Here is a 19,855-nt window from a genome sequence, read left to right as displayed (position 1 = left end):
ACCACGGCAGCGCCCAATCAGGTACAAATTGAATTTTTGACAAAGATGATTGGTACAACAAACCTTCAAAAGTTATACATTAAAATAAAAACTTTCCGATATTTAACCTTATTTTTATATGCCGCCACATGCTGACAATCTTCACTTCTAGAGAATATCCGACGCAGTAAAGAATACTTCAAAATACTTTTTTGAAAAATAACTTATTGCTTTTGGAAGTTCAACAGTTGAGGTGTCTCATTAAGCTAGCCATTGCGATATAACCGACATAGCCCGAGCTTCGCATTGTCAGCAGCGGCAGCAGCCATTCCTGAGAACTCGGCTGCAGGAATTCGATTTGTTAGCACTTCCTGCTGATCGGACTTTCATAGCATTTTCTATCCATACTATTTATTTTCCACCGGAAGAAGTTCACCAATACCGCTTCCTGTAATAGCTTTGAATGATACCCAGGAATTACCCAACTTTGGTGACAAGTGCCTCGTGGACGACTTTGGTTCTATGCAAGCTAAAACGGAAAGATGCCGTTAAGATCCTGTGCGAATACTCAATCGGAACGTATCTATCGTAATTTAATTAAAAACAAACTAACACTTCCTTTTTTTACAAATAGTGCTAGTTCAGATATGGGCCGATCATACTAAATAAACTAGTACTATACATCGGTGGAAGTCAGGCTCATGCGCGTCCATGGACCCTCAGCATTGTTTACGATTTCGCCAAAGTCAGTTAACGATATAAGCGAGTTCGTCACAGCGTATGAGTTGGTGATATTTAATAACAAAGGCGATAAACAAATACGATCGGGATGTTCGCCGAAAGCCATTTTTCTCTACTTGTTGTTGCTATTCGTACGCCGACGACGTAAACGGCTGTGAGCTGATTATGAGATATAACGAAGATGAATTTGTCCTATTACAATATTGTTTCTCAAGCTACTCTTCAGGCCCTCTGGGGTCCTTTAACAGTGGTTATATTGTTTATTAAGATTTATTTGACAATCGGCAATATATAATGGACAAGGTCGAATGTTACAGATGCACATAAACCCAAAACGCAAACACAAAAATGTCACAGTACTATTGACTGAAGGCAAAGTATAGACACTGACGAAAACCTGTGCTTCGTTTATCTACAACATCCTCTACCAAGCACCTACTTACCTATTTGGACGGTAGATGAAAGTAAATATTGGGAGGCAGTTTTATGCCAGCAAGTCCCCTAGACTTTAAAGCGGTACGCAGTATTCAACGCGTTCACAATTTCCATGATTCCGATTTTGACGAAAATATATCGTTCTAGCTTTGCCAGTTATCATGGCGTTATAGGAATTCTGAAATCAATTCGTTGCAAAACGAGTAGCCAGGCCATTATATACAGTGAGATCGTTATTATTCGGTCAATAATAATAATAATAATAATTGAAAAATGAGGTCTTGAAACACTTTGAAGTAACCTGTCCTCAACTAAAATCAGCAACATATATACAGTATATAAATTATACTATTTCAACGTTTCACCGACTTCTTTATTGGAGCCATCTCTGCAAATGAATTGGGCTATACTTTGTTGAACAATGTCCCACAGGAATGCGCGGTTTTATCTTCAGCTCTGTCTGATCATCCTACTCTAGGCCAAACCGAGTTAGATCCTTTTTCATCCGGAATTATCGCTCAATGATTCACATGACTAATGTTCTACCCAACAGGTATTTGGCGACCTGTGAGTTAGCCGTTACCAAGTGCTTCATCTTATGCAAGGAACACACCGAACGAAGATGACAATAAAGACGACCTCATAAGCATTTACCGACCAAAGCTCTGAATTTTGCATTTTGACTTTTCTTCTATTTATATCCGGCTTCTTGAAAGAATTTACGTACGGCCGATATGAACGAAAAAGCAATGTAGCGATTTACCCTAGCGTTTTCTATTAAACTATATGTACCATGCGGCGTATACATATTGCAGGACGAAATTCGTAGCTAGCCTAGATGAAATCGAAACCGTATATTTTGTCTGTATGAAATTACCTTCGCAGCTAGTTTAGGTTTTTAGTAAACCCAACAAAATCTTTTGGATAACCGTGTGCAGAAAGCTGATCCACCCCACAAATGATTCCTACATATATATATGCCAGGGATTATGTCAGTGTTTAAAATATGATAACTGGTCGAGTTTCAGCAGATGTTAGCCAATTGCTCGTTTGACATCTAGACATTTTTCAAACCCAGGTAATAACCATAATCTCAGTTATAATACTAATAATAGTAGTAGTAAGAGCAATTTTATTTGTAGACAGAAAAGGCTAGTCATGCATTACTCATCGGGCTATTACTTTGTTCCGTTCAACTAGAAAATTAATTCATTTTTATTTTAATTACAACGATTTTAACCTTGACGCGCAGAGTCGTTCGATTAGTATCTGCGGCTTTACTGAAGCCCTATGCCAGGTCAGAGGCAATTTTTCATTATTCCTAAAAAGCTGTAACTAAATTCCGTGTGTACACAATTACTGTTAAGTAGCTTAAGACTATTTTCTAACATAGAGTCAACTTGTCAACTTTGGATGGCCGGTTTGTACGCGAATGGTCCATCGGATGTTATCGGAATATTAACTAGGTCTTAGGGAAGGTCTACTGAAAGTACATAGGGTCTGTAGATTCGATTGTATCGGTAACAAGTATGACTAGCCGGTAGAATGGCACTTATCTTGTTTTTTTATAAGATTACCTTTTCAGACATAGGCAACGTAATCTGCCGTCCGTCGAGTTCATCTCGGACAGCTCAATAATATTCACCTCAAAGATTATAGCAGTAGGGAACATGGTTCGCCAAAGTGGTAAGCGGCCATGTTAGCGCTACGCCGTGTCTTGTAGCGGATCAAAGTTATTAAAGATTTAGATGATCCTTGCTTGTGTCTGCAGATATCCTGGGCGCACATCTCCAATACGTGCCAGCCAGATGCCCCCTGAGTAAGTTTTCGCACTTGTGATAGCGAGTGACCTGTTTGCCTACTTTACTTAGGGACACGTGGTAGCCTAGATTCAACTCTAGCTGTAGACACTTCATTTTGTACAGACAGGGTCAGCCGTTTACAGCAATGCCTAGAAATCTTGTACCGGACGTTCGACGCAAATAATTAGTCGTCTGAAACAACACTTGACGCTAGTACTGAGTATAAAGTTTGGAATATTTATAGCAGCGCGTTGAAGTTTTAGCTATCAGACAGTTATATGACTATCAGTAACTGATAGGGGCCAGCTTATAACGATTTCCAATGTTAGCTTTTCTGACGAGTTCAGCATTATCGTTTTATGAAATCGACATTGATTTCGTTTTTACAGTGCATTCTTTATAGGTGATAAGCAGGCTCTCACATCTAAAACTTTTTTGTGCTTGAAGAGTAAAGTTAACGCTGTCATCTGAAGTTACTTTCTAGTCAAAAAACAGTATGCTGTTGAGCATACCAGATATACATATATATATATATATATGATATTAAGATGATTTTTTATATACACAGAACGTCAGGCAGACGATCTGTTAAAGAAAGCGTAATGTATTATAAAATGAGGATGGAGTCAGAAAGACCAAAGTAGGTTTAACGCCCTAGGGGACAACATTTACAATTGAAGGAACTATACTTCAACTAAAAACGTACGCCAGCACATTGAGACGTTAAACACATAATATCTAGATATTTATTTTATAATTACTATTATTATTATTATCATCATCAGGCGGAACGGAATGTCCGATGATTAAACATTTCGCCGCATAAGTATGTTCTGATCAACTAGAGTCTGAAAACAACAATTTATTCGTGGACTCTATCGATCTGAATAGTACATTATTGAGCTTTTTTTATCGGCACCCTTCGTTGTGCTTGATTCAGGTAATTTGGTGCGATGCTGAGGAGGTGATGTTGGAAGGAAGTGACCACAATCACCTTCAGACAAATGGTGAGTTGACTAAATCAATGTTTCAAAATGTCTAACCTATTAAACAGAATAGACGTTTAGTTTTTCAAAGTAGAAAACTATGTAGTTTCGTAAGTCTGTATTATTTTTTGCCCGGAGATCGTTGTCTCATGTTGTGCAATATTTCTTAGATAATTTAAAGAATGTGCTGCTCGGGCCAAACTTCTTTAAAGTTGTTTGCAAAAAGTGCTTTTCCCTCAATCGATGCAAACAGAGCCGATTCTGAAAGCTTGACTTCCGCGATGGAAATTATCAACTCGCTTGTGTACTGGAATTTATAAGCCACAAATAATGTTTGCAATTAAACTATGGGTACGAGTACGTAAACGACTTCTGCGCAGCTAAACGTAAGCGGAAAACGTACTTGACAAAGTCAACTTGATACTAATAATGAGCCTAAGAAATTATTATTTTTCTGTACGTTATTTCAGGACTGGCTCGATCAGCCGACGATGCCTCCGTGGGAGGGCTGTTTCTCGTCGTCAAGCAGTCCATCGGTTGGAAGTTTTCTCCATACACTTTGCTTAATCAATAGTATATCTTTGTTTTACAGTGAAATCTATATAACATCAAAGGGAGTATGTCTATATATACATACTCCTTTTATACATAGTGTACTACATATTGATGTATATATATATATATATATACATCAATATGGACCAGTTATTATTAATAGGTTAGTCTGTAATATTGAACTTCTTTTTTATCTTGCAAGCATTGTGTCTAACCCTAGTAGCTGGTGAGGGATTAACCTGCTATAAAAATCTTTAATGCAAATAGATACTTATGTGTTAACCTAAGGGTCAAGGTTGGACTTGGAAACAGGAAACCGCCCTCAGCGGCACTGATTTTTACGGCAAACCCTTTCAATGGATATTTTTTGTCGTTGTCAACTTTTTTTTATCATGCTTATATGAATAATCTCGCCGAATTTTTTTTGTCCTTTGTCGGTTTAGCTTGCCCTTCGAGAGCAACAAAGACAACCTTTTCATTCATAGCCAGCAGGCTACGCAGGAGATGAACGCGAGCGATTGCCTTTACCAACTCTTTAAGAATACAATTACCTTTGAACTTTCTTGTTTTCCTTTATAATACCTCTATTTTGCAACACCATAATAATAGAACACCATTTTTCTAAAATTTTTAAGTATTCAAAAGGCGATTCTAAACCACGTGCGGGCTTTATATTTTAGTTATATTACATATCAAAGGATAACAGACACACGATTTCGTATGGTGTTTTAAGAAATGTATTAAAAACATAAATGAACCTTTTAATGGGAACTCGCTTACGTAAGGCGCGCTGACGTTTTTTGGCGCGCTTTTTAAATTTAAAAAATAAAGTATGATACTCTTTGTTCAATATAATTTTGTTCCGTAATATTGCGTTGCAGCGAGTGAAGGCAGCCCTAGCCTGCCATCATCGGTTATTTCAACCCAACTCAGTACGGATACCGAGGAGCAAGTGTTCCAACGGAGTTTCCTCAATGTGAGTCTATATATTTAAAAAAAATGTCAAGTTTTAGTTCAGCTCAAGTAAAATTTGTCCGCTTTCTAAATGTAATCTATCCCCAGTAGTTGCATGAGTTATCTGTAGAGGGTATCCGTATGGAGTGAATACATCGTTAAACTGCGTATTTTGTATGATTTGTAGAAAAAACTCAAGCGAACGGAGTCGGAAACCGTCTACGAGATATACAAGATGCGAGTTCATCATACGTTAATGGTGAGTGAAACTACCACCAGAGCAAAATGAGGCGTTTTACAATTTGGCGGTTGCTATTTCGTAGAATTCTTTCATCATACGACCCTGCCTAGATTGCAAATAGTCCACAAAATGAACGAGAGAAGACGAATTGTTGCATACGTCGTACAGTTACATCTAAAAAATAGCTATAAATATGTGCTCATCTAATAACAGGTCTTGACGATGATCTATAATATTGGGCAAAAAAATGACGCTGAGTTGCCCACGTTTTGCCGCAGATTTTTTTCTCAAAATATTCTACTTCATCATCCGCAGGTTGTTTACCTTCTTGTTAGCGTTGTGTCCAACGCGTTTCCTGTCATTGTTTCGCTTGGAAGCCTCGCCAAAAATGAACAACATCAAGTAGGTGTGCTCTTTCCTCCTTTATTTTAACGATGCTTCGGACGGGTATATATATATATAGAAGAAGAGAGAGAGAGAGAGTCACAATAGCTGACAAGTTTATATCGCCAATTTTTCCTTTAAAGGTAGGTTCGATAAAGAAAATATCAATCTCATCTTGTTCGCTACCAGCTCTATAATTCGTATTTACTCAAGTAAACATAAGCAATCAAGTGAATTCAAGTTCCTGGACGCTTGAGGACGCATAGTTTAACGGGAATAACTTCGAAAACCTGGTCGAGATTCAGTGGCAGGCAACACGTATTCAAGAACACCCAATGAAGATCTCATTAACTAAAAACTAAATGATTTTGCAGTAGGGCGTAAAGAGGAAATGTAGACGGAATTAACGAAAAAGTTATGGAATTAAAAATTTCACAAGTTGACAATTTGGCAGCTGTATGATGGATGGTAACTGGCTCAATTAAAATAAAGTCTGTCTTGATTCGTCTATCCTGAAGTCGATTTTGAGATAAATGTAGTATATTGAATAATGTAGCACGATAAGAGAGTCGATTTTGTGCACCTCAAATAATAATATTACATTATTACTATCATTATTAAGAAACTTAGCTAGTATTTCCTTACGGGATCTGTAGAAACGTCCGGTTCTGGTAACTTATATAAAATCTCAACTACAAACAAAGCAAGGTTGGGTATAGCTCCGAAAGCAAATGTTCGAAGCATCGCTGACATGTATATTGCATCGATATCTGCATTCTTCAAGCCGCCATCGGAAAGAACACGCTTCACTGTAGTCCCCATCGTGGCGCGTTCGATTGCTCTCTTTGTCAACCTGACCGTTTTTATTCTGTCGCTACGTGAACGACTTTTCCGTCGAAACGCTGTACGGTTGTCCGTTGCGGTTACGCTTATCCTCGCTGGGTTTTTCGCGGAATACGCGGCCACTCTACATGACTTTTTCGTCGGACCGGTAAGTGGCGCTTTCCCATAATGTTCACTTACGAGGAGTGAAATGACAAAACACTTCTTCACTTGCGACTTTCGCAAAATGGGTGCGGTCATTTGCATGGAACTAAGGATTTTAACGAGTGCTACTTGTATGATTAACGCTGCTTGATCGGGAATCCTCATTGCGCAGTTGTGCCTGTGTTGTGTTCTTGAAAATAGGTGAAATCTCCGGAAGTAGACACAACGACATAACAGCGTGCTATTTATGACAGTTGAATCGTCAGTGTTGGAAGGATGAATTGTCATGTTGAAATTTGTCATTCTATTCTTAGTAGAGTAGAATCCCTTGGGGGAAAGTCAACAATAGTTTGATTTGGATTGATTTGACTCAGGCGTTGTCATTGAGCTGAACGTATGCCCTATTTCCGTACTCTGGAGTACTCGAGTCGCTAACTTTTATCTTGCGTATTCTAATAATTATCTCTAAGACAGTTTGCTACCGTGGTCCGAACGAATCTCTAGGGCAGTAGTACACATCTCCCAATAGTACGTCATCTTGACATTGGCAAACCGCATCGTCTATGAGCTAATTTCATAGAATGCCGTAAATCAAAAAAAAGAGAAACGTTTGTACAATTGACGACTTTCCTATTCACGTTTACTATTGTGTATTGTGATTAAGTATGTGGAGATTCTGGTAGGAAGAGATCAAAAAGAATAGCGTCGATTTTCCTTTGTTGAATTACTGAACTTCCGTATAGCACCAAATGAAAAAGGAAACTAATTGACAAGTGAGTATGAAATTATACAATATACTTTAGGCATTAATAATAATAATTATTATTGTACCCGTACACATAGGATAAATTGTTATATTAAAATTGGTTTCTATTTTTTTTTTAATGGACACCTAAACAGATACGAGAAACGGATCCCCTTCAGGCAGACGCAAGTCCACTTCGAATCAGGAATTCATTCTGCTTTATCCTTGGTATAACAATATTTCTGCCATTCCCTACAAAACTTCAAGCGTCATTAGCGGGGCTTATACTAGTTCTCGTCGAGTTCACTGTGTCGCTAAAGGTTTATAGTACACATAGCGGCAAAGAAAAATTCGTAAGTAACGCTCAAGATTCATACTTGTATTTTGCAGTGGCAGTACTTCACACGATGTTGACCAAATGTACTTCTGATACACATGATAAAGTCATCTGAGAAAGCTAAACCGTTCATAGTTTCCCCGCAAGAATCCGTTATTTGATTTGTATGATAAACAAGCACTGAGTGGTAGTACTTCGCTGCCGGCAGATGTGAACATCAAAATCACAGAAGCCCTACAGGAAAATACCGTTAGGCTACACTTAATCGTACACATCAGCAACTCGAAAAATTTGACGCCTATTCCGCAAATGTGTTTCTCTAGAAACTCAGCCTTCCTTATTTTATTTTTTTCTTTCGAAACGAGTACGATTTGCGAACTTGGAAAGTGTATTGGAGGCAAAAAAATGGTTTCTATCCTAAACGAGGCAGCGGAAAACAATTATCCAGCTAGAACAGATAGAAAAAGTCACGCTATTTGATGCCATGTATCTATCATCAATTGCCCATCTATGAACGTCCCATTTGGCCATCAAATTGATAAATTAACAAAAAATGTTTTTTCTAAGAAACGTTTTGCCCAAGATTTGTCTGAGACTCGTGGCTCGGAGTCAATTTATCACTTTGCCGAAGCTTCCTATTAGAAGCTTTCTTGTGTGATTTCTCTTAATCGCTACTAGCACCATGGCCCATATCCCTTGTACCATAAACAATTCGCCGGGCTACATATGGCTTAAGCGTGGTCACCGCTACCCGTCAAGGATCGTAGCGAAGCCTTCCCAGGCCTTTTTTTGGTGCCATGTTTTTTTGCGTTTTTGTTTTGGTAGATAAAGTCGTCGATTTGCTTACTGCACCTCGCTGCTTTTCGGGCCTGCTTTCTCCGTTTAGCTATTTGAGATTAGTTATAGCTTACTGAAATAATGCCAATTATACCGCCCTCCCTACGCATCGTCTTACCTAAACTGTCAATGATAATTCTCAGGTGGCAGCGGAGTTTGTTGCTCACGTGGTTGCCTTATTCGTGGGGTGCTATGTCCGCTTTCTCATGGATATCACCAATAAAAAGTCATTCCTAGAGCGGCGAGACCTTCTAAAAACCAAAAGGAAACTCAACGACGAAAAGGTTCGTTTGGCTTTCGTTGATTAACTCGTGATCCCGATTGCTATCGAGCATCGCGTCCATTTTACTCTATTCAAATTTCTAGCTCAGATTTTCAACATGAATGAGACATTTTTCATAAACTGATTATATATGATTTTCTGCTTTTCGCAAGTGCGTCACTTGTCGAGCCCACGCGATAGCTGTTTCGACATTGATCTAGTAAGCTCTCGATAGAGACTGTCTCCACAGTAATTCTAAAGATCACCGAACAATTGTTATAACATAAAGTAGAATGCTTTCTATATATATAAAATATCAGCTATCTCTGTTGTGTTGTACCTTGTAGGAAAGAGAGGAACAGTTGATGTTATCGATTATGCCAAAATGTGAGACGACCGAAAAGGTTCGTGCGGACCTTCGAGACCGAATTCTAAAGCTGAAGAATAATTCTGTCGTGCAAAAGCATGGCTTCAACGAACTCTACATTACGGAGCATCCGAAGGTCACGTGAGTGTACTTTTTCTTTTCTATACCTTTGGGTTTCTACTAGTTGCGGTTTGTCTGCATACTTAGCAGGCTAAATCGATTTACGCTATATGTAAAAAAAATTCCCACCATAACTATCGTAATTTGCTCCTTTACATTTGTTAGGATTCTGTACGCGGACATCGTCAACTCCATGCAGTTGGCTTCCGCTTTAAATCCAGCCGCACTCCTCGAGACACTCGATCAGCTCTATGCAAAATTCGATGAGCGTGCCGAAAGAAATAACTGCCTCCGGATTAAGCTGCTTGGAGATTGTTATTACTGTGTTTCGGGTTCGTACAATTGTGTAATCACTTAAACACCTAACGTGTTAAATGGAGATACTGTTTTTGGCTGGAAACAGCTGCAAAAAGCAGACATCTCCCTGTCTTCCTCTTACCGCCTTTACAGTCTAGATACAATTCAACTTGTAAGATGCATATTTGTCTAGACATTTGATTGATGCGTGTCGGAAGCTTTACTTGCAACAATGAAAGTTTATCTCTAAGACAGTTTGACAGTGACTCGATATCGGCACCGTTAATCCGAGCTAAGGCATTCAAACGTCGCACCTCGGCTGGAATCCTGGTGACTAACCAGTTAGTATTTGACGCGTCTCGTTCGGTATCCACGATCGTTACCGTCAAGTGAAGCTCATCGAAACCTTGCGGCTCTGACCATATGCTACTTATTGAATATTTTAGATTCAACTTTAATCTAATGCTTTGTTGGTTTCATTCAGCTTTGCCACATCCCAGCGCAACGTTTGTTAGACTTAAATTCACCATTTCGCTCAGAGACAAGAAAACAAGACGCAGCCAAAGCGGGCGCTTGATGCACGTACCCTCAAATCATACACTTAGGTATATATTAGCGAGTTTTCAACGTAGCTCTTATATATCATAATCCGTGTGTCGGACCATATGGTTAACTCTGAGTTTATTTTTTCGTGCGACTGTAATGATTTGTTCCCTATATAGGCATTCCAGAATATCAAGAGAACCATGCAAACAACTGCGTTAATATGGCGCTTGATATGATCGCGATTATACGCCATGTCCGCGAAGACCGGCAAGTCGACGTAGATATGCGTATCGGTCAGTGGCAATTCATTTGACGTCCTAACGTATCTTTTTTTTATGGCCCTAGCCTATACATCTCATATTGATTTCTCCAAATAAATATTCAAAACTTGCAGCTTTTGCAAATGTACGCGTATGTAAAACTTAGCATTTGGCTATACTTCCACCCACCGTTCAGGACAATGAAGGCAACGTACACTTCCTAATACTATTAACAGTTTTTTATAGGCAGTTGATGTTAAGCCAATATAGTCTTCGGCATAGTGGCGTTTGCATAGAAACAAAAGTCACGTCGGATGCATGCATAAAGGATACTCAACAAACACTCAAGTCCGGACAAACAACGTTCAGCAACGTATTTAAACCTGCGCAAAATTCAATTTAGGTATTCATTCTGGCAGCGTCCTGAGTGGCATTCTTGGACTGAAGAGGTGGCAGTTCGACATCTGGAGCACCGACGCCCGAATTGCCTCCCATATGGAGCAGAGCGGAAAGCCCGGGTGAGCAAAGGTCACAGTTGTCAATGGGACTGTATTAGATTCCCTAAACGAGCGTAGTGTTGTCCGTGATGATCCTGTCGCAATCGTTGTCAATTCTAAAAAAAAAAGTGTTCAGATAATAAGAAGAATTCAAATCATTGGTTTTACATGCTTCCCCAATTCCAGTTGTGTGCATATCACACAAGCGACCAAAGATCTGCTGCAAGGCGATTATGACATACGCGATGGCGACGGCGTGTTGGGTGTTCAGTTTGGTGCGAACTTAAAAACATATTTTGTGCATCCACCCCCGTACGAGCCGGTGGAGGTAAGAAAATTCCCTGGAACGTGCCATCGAAAATCCAGCTCAGAGGTCACGATTGCTAACGGGGTACGTGTCTATTTTTTGTCCTACGTCACTTGAGAGTGAATTCGAAATCCTCAAGGACTTTCTCTACTTTAACATCTGTGAAAAAGCTTTTAGCAGGTGACATGTTTCGAGCCCGAACCGAGCCATCGATGAGCTGGAGCAATCGCGGGCGGGCGGATCGATGCTTAGGATTAGGCATTGTAGAATATTTCAGGCCTTTTGAATGCATTCTGTAATAGGTAGCGTGAAAAAACAAGCTTACTTTGTTTATTCTCACCATTCAGAGCTGAAAAGACGTTGCAAACTTATTGGCCTCAAAAATTCTTTTTTTCAATATTAAAAAGGACATGATTGAGCTGCAGGTGATCCGCACAGATTGCGAACTCGGAAACGCTGAATGCAACAATAATAGCCGGAATACTGCAAACAGCAACAGCAAAAACCTCAGCAGTGGCAGCGAAATCGTGCTGGAGATGCCTAGACAACCAAGCTCGTACCTTCCCTCGCTCAGTAAATATTATACATCTCATAGATAAGGAAACAATCAACCTTAGAGACTGAACCTCAAGTTATATAAATATTAGTTTCCAAACAGGATCTACATCTTTTTCTGGCTATTCTGCAAAGAATATTCTATCTGTTGTTATTAGCAGGACTAGCTAAAATAATAAGTAATTATATTTTCTAGATGCCACTTCGACGATTGGCCGGCCCGGCAGTCACTTCATCCGCAAACAGAATTCTGTTTCTACGCGCGCCAAAAATACCGTTGGGTAAGAGCAGTAAACCTTCTATCATCTGCAAAGCAATGTTCCCCATTTAAACTACAACTAGGTTAAAAAGGAATGTCCTCCTAACCTCTCAAACGACATTATTATTTTTCAACTTACACATACTTTCAGTCAGAAGTTGAACATCTAATATCTATTTATTGAGACGAAATGGTTGGACTACGAAAAGTAACGACATTACATTTACGATAACGATTTACGACATTCAATTTTTACTCATTTAACCTTACTATAAATGGCCAATACCAAAATACTGTCATCTTATACATTATTATATTAAGTTGAGAGTATATTATATAAGTTGAGAATGTAGTAAATGTGATAAAATTTAATTAACTGATATTATCTGTACAGTAGTTGCACATTTTCGTCTCTAAATATTCATTTTACCGCTACAGACGCAGTTCTATGGATTTCTAACCAATTTTTCTGCAATGACAATTGTTTCTAGTATTCATCCTCATCATGACCTTTCTACGCTTGAATTATCTATTGTCAACTCGCTAATTTTGTCGATATTGGTCACGAGCGATAAAGAAGTGACGGTGTGAAATGTGCCCAGCGGGGCAAAATATTTCAAGTGTGGCCATAATCATGCTAAACAACCCGGTGTCTAAAAGAACCTTCATACGATGATAAACAGCTACGCGTCCCACACACTGTTAGGTTTCAGCGAAAAAAAGCCCACTAGACAGTTAGATAATGCATGTTATCTACGGTGTCATTTTTACCATTACAGGGGCTACAAGCGAGGGTCGAGCTTAGATGCAGCAGCGGCAATGGTTCTCCGACGGAGAAAAACGAATGACCTTAACATTTCGATGAACCAGTACCATATGATGATCCAGGAAATAAATAAAATGCTTGAGAAGGTTGTAGCTACTAGACCCTCGGTGCTCGTTCATAGGTCGCATAAACATATTATACTTGCAGAACGCATACGCGTTGTAACGAACGCGATAGAGCGACGACTCTGATGGATTCACAGTTATTTTCTCTTAATCAAGGTATCTTCACTTCGCAGGAGGTCTATCGTATGCCATTGAGCAAGCTTGATCAGTGGTTTCGTCCGGATGGAGTCCACCCTCTTTTTCTGACCTTTACTCAACGGAAGCTCGAAGCACGTTACGCTTCCCAGCCCGATCCTCTATTCAGGTACCGGTGCTTAGCCGTGTCATTATCCGTAAACTTTTAAACCCTCTGTACCACGTACTTAAGCTACGATTTAAGGAGTTACCACCTTTAGGATGATGCCAGAATTCAAATATATCTTACCCCAGGGGTAAAACAACATAGACCTTTATGGGTAACTCGTATTTTCACATACAGTTGTACTTTGAAATCAAATAAAATAATTGTTTATGGATTCCTAATTTTCTAGGTACTATCTGTTGTGTCTGTTTATTGTGCTTGTCGGGATGTCGGTGGTTCATTTTACTATCATCTCCTATTCATCGGCGCCATGGAGAAGCATCGTCTGCTATGTTCTGGCCTACATCGTTCTTATTTTGGCAAATTTTGCTGCGTGGACCGGATTTGTGTGGACGAAGTTTATTGTAAGTTGCCTCGTCCACAATATATAAGTTTAACCGCTTTTCGAGTCTCGGATCTGGCCACGATGCGTTCCTACTTTTTGAAGCTTTCCTTCGCGAATGGTTTAACATGGCTCTTTTCATAAGGTTTTTCGTGACCTGCCGTTTTTGCAAGTTACGTAAAACTTCGTTCGATTCCAGAAAAAAGATGAAGAACTTTCTCGATTTCCCGACGGAATTCTTATGCGTGCTGGCCACACGATCACGCATCGTCGATGGGTGCGACTCTTTTTCTGGTTGCTGTGTTCGACAATTGTCTTTGGACTCGCCTTGCTTGGGCTGGGGCTCATGCCCCGGCCTCGTATTCCGTTCCCGGACAGCCGGGCGGCAGTGGTCGCTGCGACTACGGTACGCAAAACAAAGTTTCACACTTAGAAATAGCCTACGATGTAGTTGCATACGAAATCGACACAGCAGGAAAAATAAGAATAAGGCCGGTCGTTAATGAGTTGTTTCCACAGGTATATGAAAATGCTGCCGCACAATTATAATAGGATGAACTCTAGACAACTTGTACAGTGCGTTATATCTCTAACAAATAATCGATCCAAAAACGAACTAAACAGGAACTCATTTCTGTTAAATTTGCAGAAACCTCTCCCTCAGGATAATAATAGCACCTCCGATCCTTTCGAGGGTTCCTTGAAGGAAGAGTCCATACTGCCGTGGGTAAGTCTATCAGTCCTGTCATGCCGTCTCTATGCATGTCTTCTTCTTAGTTCGGACTTGTGTCTTGCGGTTGTATTTCAACTGTTATTTTTAATAACGGCAATACCTATCATGTTTTCAGAGTTACACCTTTTCTATCATCTTATCGATGACTGCACAAACCGTGTTTCTGAGAATCAATTTTGTTTATAAGTTTCTGCTAAATGTCGTCGCTCTTCTTGCTTATGTGATTCACTACGATTACTACAATTCTTCAATCAACCCGTTATTTGTCTCCGACTGGTAAGTGGAGTCATATGAATGTACATAGTGCAAATGCATCTGAGATGGCTGACAGTAAAACGTCTCGCAGGTATCGATTTTTAACAGGACACAAATGAATAGTTAATGGGAAAACGATGTGTAAGAGAGACCTTAGCGTTTAATTTAGAGAGAAAAATAAATGTGAAATGTTATTATTATTTAGAGGTCTGGCGGCGAATTAAGCAGATATAGGCTGACATTCGGTCGCACAATTCGATTGTGGCGTATTTAGGTTTCGAAATTGAAAAAGACCATGGACAGCGGGTTCTACGTAAAATTAATTCCCAAGGCTTGTTCATATGTGACCCGAAGACCTGCAGTCATACATGTAGCCAATTGATTATCATAATTTAGTTATAGAAGAACTGATCGTAGTGCCATGACGAACTTTTCAACTGTTTGTTTCCTTGGCGCACTTGTTTGTTAGGGCATTCATGAACTACGACGACACGATCATCTACGCATTTTACCTGTTGTACATGCTTTGTATACTTCACGTCCTAGACCGTCAGATCGAGTACACGAGTCGTGTAGATTTCCTCTCGCAAAAGGTAACAATCGATCATTCAATAGAATTTTTCTCATCTAACAATACTGCAATATGTCTACGTGAAACAAATGTAGCTGTACAATATTGGTTTCCTCAGTCGTGTGTGTTTCTTTGTATACAGATATCTCATCCCAAGACATTTTCACGCTCAAGCGGAAAATATAAACATCTAAATATAAATATATCGCACTTCTCAATCATTAGATCTAAGCTAACATCTGTTTGTTTTTACAGCGGCTGGAAGATGAGCGGCTGGAGGTGACTGTTATGGCGCAGACGAATCACTGTCTTTTGGAGAATCTTTTACCGGCCCATGTCGCCAAGCACTACTTGAACGGGAATAACAACAATGTATATAATACGTGCGAACGTTTTATCGAAGCCTCACGATATCGACATCCTATACGAGTGTACTTAGTTGAGGCCTAAATTCACACAGGCTTTGCTCATAATGCATCACTTTATCTATACTTTAATTGGCTTTGTATCTATGATCTTACAGGAACTATATCACGAGGAATACCAAAGTGTTGCGGTAATGTTTGCATCAATCCCAAACTTTATCGAATTCTATAGAGAAACAACAGGTCTCTCGCGTGAAGGCCCTTCTTGTCTAAGGGTCCTTAACGAGGTAGGTCAAAGTTAGGGTATGGGATTTCGCCAAATGGTTATCGCATTGTTAAAGATTAGATGAAAATCGACATATAGAGAATCTAGTCAAACATAAAAAAAAAACTCAGATTCTGGAAAACACTGAGCCTGACTGTCAGTGTGCTGAGTTTATCATATAAATATAGAACAGAGCTAGATAAATATTCTATGGAAACATCTGGTTTGTCGAGCATGTAAAAGATCATTTCTGTTAATCTTGGTAATTGTCAACAGGTAATCTGCGAGTTCGACAGATTGCTCTACAACTCCAAGTTCTCTCGAGTTGAGAAACTTAAAACGGTGGGTGCCACCTATATGGCTGCAACTGGTCTCGAGTTTGGTCGAAGCTCAAACGACGTGAGTAGTCGTGATTATAAACATTGCTAATTATTTGATAATTTTTCAGATTGTACATATTGATAAGCGATATATGTCTGGAGTCGATACAATATATACTATAGATTCGATATAATCGAGATAATGGAACGAACTCTATAACACCTCAATTGTATGCACCGTAAAAGTAGCCGATTCATAAAGATCCCCTGGAAAGACTAAAGTCGACGTCTTCATTTTTAGAGCTCTACACCCATAAGCGAAACGCGCCAGATGCGCTCCGAAGATCCACATAAAAATGCGAAGACAATGCTGCGTTTTGCAATCGCGATTCAAGAAGCTCTCCAGGTAAGATTCATACACATACGGATATTCAGAAGCAAACTGTAGGTGACAATCAAGTGTTATTTCAATCAAGGCCTCACAAAATTCTCTTGAAATTCTAAATAACTATCTGAGATGAAAAAGGGGTAAACTGCAAAAGACACACCACACAGATAAAATCGCAGAGAATTACATTTAAAAATATGTAAAATGGTTACGTATTTAAATTTAGGTTCTTGGATGACTTCGCTTAAACATCTCAGTAATTAAAAGATATATCTTACTTTCTTCACTACGCCCATTGATTAAGCCTTACTGGAGAGAAGGGCTTCAGCATATTTTGCAAGGATTTGGGTATCTTTCGTATACGAAATAATACGGTGCTTAGCCTTGTAGTGGTGCAATAACCGTTCCAGTTGAAATCGGTAACTTATTAACGAACAGAACGTACGATGTTATGGCAGGATTTGGTTTTTAATAGTGTGCAGCCAATAAGATCTGGTTTGTCTAGTTAATCGTGCCCGTTTCGACGTCCAATTCAGGAAATCAACCTTCATTCATGGCAGGAATTCCGGCTGCGAGTTGGTGTGGCTATCGGTCCGGTTGTAGCAGGTGTTGTTGGCGCGACAAAACCACAATATGATATATGGGGGGACACCGTTAACATGGCTAGCCGCATGGATTCAACGGGCGAAGCTGGCCGTATACAGGTACTTCAATTAGCTCGATAAGGAAAATTGCAAAACATGCTTTTTTTTATACCTTCATGTAGGCAATCTCCACCGAATTGCACACTTCGACAGCCCTGTGTAAAGAACGCGCGGATACCAAGCTAGTTACCATTAGTCAGAGCCCTATTAAATCACCTCAGCTCAATAAAGATTATAATGAACTTATCGTTACTGGCGTTTGTTGCACAGATCACCGCTGAGGTTTATGAACTAATAAAGGACGATTCACACTTCGCTGTCGAGGAACGTGGCGAAATCTTTGTTAAAGGAAAAGGCATGGTCCGGGCGTATCTACTGTGCAGTAAAAACGATTGGCCTGCTCAATCACTGAAAATGTGAAATACGAGCGGCCAAAATTTCCCTGTATGCAACCTTTTAGCAACGCGTCATTTCTCGAGGCCTGCCCGTTAGCGCAGTCACTTAAACTTACACTATGCCCCCTGCGTAACACGCGCGCCAATGATTCAGTCGAGAAAAATTTATCCATAAATTGGCGCATGGAATTGTTGAAAATCGGCACTGAACAGTGGTACTAGACCCCGGCTAGCTGAAAAAGCGTACAAAAAAGACAGTAGACAAAACTTGTTATTGTAAACAAAGTGATCATCTACGTGGTGGTAGGGAAGAGTGCCTATAGAGGCCGAGGTGCATACCTGAATGTAAATACTTGCACAAACACGAAAGAAAGAGCGTTCGATTGATTGACGGCAGTGAAAGCTGTTTTATTTAATGGCGATCCTGTCGTGCATTCGATTTGGATGCTTTATGGTTAGCACACGTACAAACAAATGCTTATTAGTAAATGATTGTGTACGTACCTTCGATGGTTCGCTTACTTAAGTTATTCACCGAATTGAAACTTTTGATCTGTACAATTGTAACATTGTGTAACCGAAAAGAAAATAGTTTCATGTAAATACATAATCCTATAAACGATATGTGCGACCTGAATTAATCGAGACAAGTATGAAAAAAGGATGTATAAAAATAACGTCAGAGCTCTTAGAATAAGTTTACTGAGGACAAATGAATGCTACGCTACTACAGTGCACTGAACTACCCGAATCTGGGAACCATATGTTGCAAACAAACCCTGTATATGTATATACACATATACATGTATGCGGGTAAAACTATAGTCGGAGAAGTACCTGCATGCTTACTCCTGCACTGGCAGATGCTCAACCTCTGTCGATTTTAGCCATTGGACAAAGTTGGCAGCGTGAATAGCTTCATTCATCAAAGTTTTCTGTACGAGATTTCATTCGCTTAACATATAATTAAATATATACAATTAAAGGACAAATTTTACTGCGAAGTGAAACGACGGCAGGGGAGAGCAATGGGCCTGTCGATGAAATAGGCGTACATATGTAAATATAAACGATCGAAAACGAAATATCGGTAAGGTGATCTAAACTGTCATCAAATATTATAATCACAAAACAGAGTAGATGAGTGAAAAAGGTATGTTTAACCTGTTAGATAACGATAGAAGACACGCAAAACAGGCGTGATGGCAAATCGAGCAGCAGCTTTTATTCCCTGCTGCATGTAATTGTTCTTAACATCTCGCCAATATGAAATTACTTTACGTTTAAAGTTAAACGACGAACGCAATATGGACTGTTGAAGGAAAGTGTTATGTGCCCCAGGGTGACTGAAGCCATTACGTTAATGTTAGCTAGATTTTGTTGACCTGTCGGATGCTACTCCCAAATATCGTTCTCGTTGACCATAATAGTTTCATGCGCTGGTCAGGTTCGGATACTACAGATTCGCAATTAGACCCTGTCTGACTGATATTGCCACAAGGACATCGGTAAACGAGCACAACTGTAAGCCTGCAATGTCAAATAGAGCTGGAAATGCTATTTTTAGAACGTATTTTATCAATTTTTTTTTTTAGTTTCTTAAAAGTGAGCATAGTGCATATGTACGTATACGAGAAAAATTGCCCCGGTAGAAGGGTACAGCCCATTGTATAATAATAATGGTAACAGATTAACTTAAATATTTGTACGCTAAAGCGCTTTCTGTGTTCGGTTTTGTTGAAATCGGTATGCCGGTCTTGTTTTCCTGGTTTCAAGATGCTGAGCAAATGCTTATATAAAAAAAAATCTATCGTAAAATACGTCACATAATGAAAATAAATGGATAATCGTTGTTAAGTTTCGCACCTTGATGTACCGGATTGGACTATAAT

The 19,855-nt window shown here is 39.5% G+C and overlaps 1 protein-coding gene across 2 annotated transcripts in view; it reads left to right on the top strand.

Moving 5' to 3' along the window:
• The window catches only part of LOC111272620 (adenylate cyclase type 2), a 31,399-nt gene extending 11,556 nt beyond the window's left edge, over nt 1-19,843 (top strand). For both annotated transcript variants that reach the window (XM_022854187.2, XM_022854186.2), the window contains exons 2-29: nt 3,898-3,964; nt 4,414-4,479; nt 5,380-5,474; nt 5,640-5,711; nt 6,009-6,095; nt 6,862-7,068; nt 7,965-8,162; nt 9,127-9,267; nt 9,593-9,753; nt 9,898-10,064; nt 10,752-10,868; nt 11,239-11,353; nt 11,519-11,723; nt 12,047-12,212; nt 12,391-12,475; nt 13,233-13,365; nt 13,518-13,648; nt 13,875-14,049; nt 14,227-14,433; nt 14,677-14,754; nt 14,876-15,036; nt 15,485-15,608; nt 15,842-15,958; nt 16,110-16,238; nt 16,493-16,615; nt 16,838-16,942; nt 17,461-17,628; nt 17,839-19,843. In XM_022854187.2, coding sequence (XP_022709922.1) covers nt 3,925-3,964; nt 4,414-4,479; nt 5,380-5,474; nt 5,640-5,711; nt 6,009-6,095; nt 6,862-7,068; nt 7,965-8,162; nt 9,127-9,267; nt 9,593-9,753; nt 9,898-10,064; nt 10,752-10,868; nt 11,239-11,353; nt 11,519-11,723; nt 12,047-12,212; nt 12,391-12,475; nt 13,233-13,365; nt 13,518-13,648; nt 13,875-14,049; nt 14,227-14,433; nt 14,677-14,754; nt 14,876-15,036; nt 15,485-15,608; nt 15,842-15,958; nt 16,110-16,238; nt 16,493-16,615; nt 16,838-16,942; nt 17,461-17,628; nt 17,839-17,988 — 3,723 coding nt within the window. In that variant the 5' untranslated portion in view covers nt 3,898-3,924 and the 3' untranslated portion in view covers nt 17,989-19,843. The remainder of the gene's footprint in view (nt 1-3,897; nt 3,965-4,413; nt 4,480-5,379; nt 5,475-5,639; nt 5,712-6,008; nt 6,096-6,861; nt 7,069-7,964; nt 8,163-9,126; nt 9,268-9,592; nt 9,754-9,897; nt 10,065-10,751; nt 10,869-11,238; nt 11,354-11,518; nt 11,724-12,046; nt 12,213-12,390; nt 12,476-13,232; nt 13,366-13,517; nt 13,649-13,874; nt 14,050-14,226; nt 14,434-14,676; nt 14,755-14,875; nt 15,037-15,484; nt 15,609-15,841; nt 15,959-16,109; nt 16,239-16,492; nt 16,616-16,837; nt 16,943-17,460; nt 17,629-17,838) is intronic.
• Nucleotides 19,844-19,855: the final 12 nt, after the last annotated feature.

This window comes from Varroa jacobsoni, unplaced genomic scaffold (genome assembly GCF_002532875.2).
Source record: "Varroa jacobsoni isolate VJ856 unplaced genomic scaffold, vjacob_1.0 contig02758, whole genome shotgun sequence".
NCBI lineage: Eukaryota > Metazoa > Arthropoda > Arachnida > Mesostigmata > Varroidae > Varroa > Varroa jacobsoni.
The sequence above is the reverse complement of the archived record's forward strand: the minus strand, read 5'-3'. Positions and strand labels throughout refer to the sequence as shown.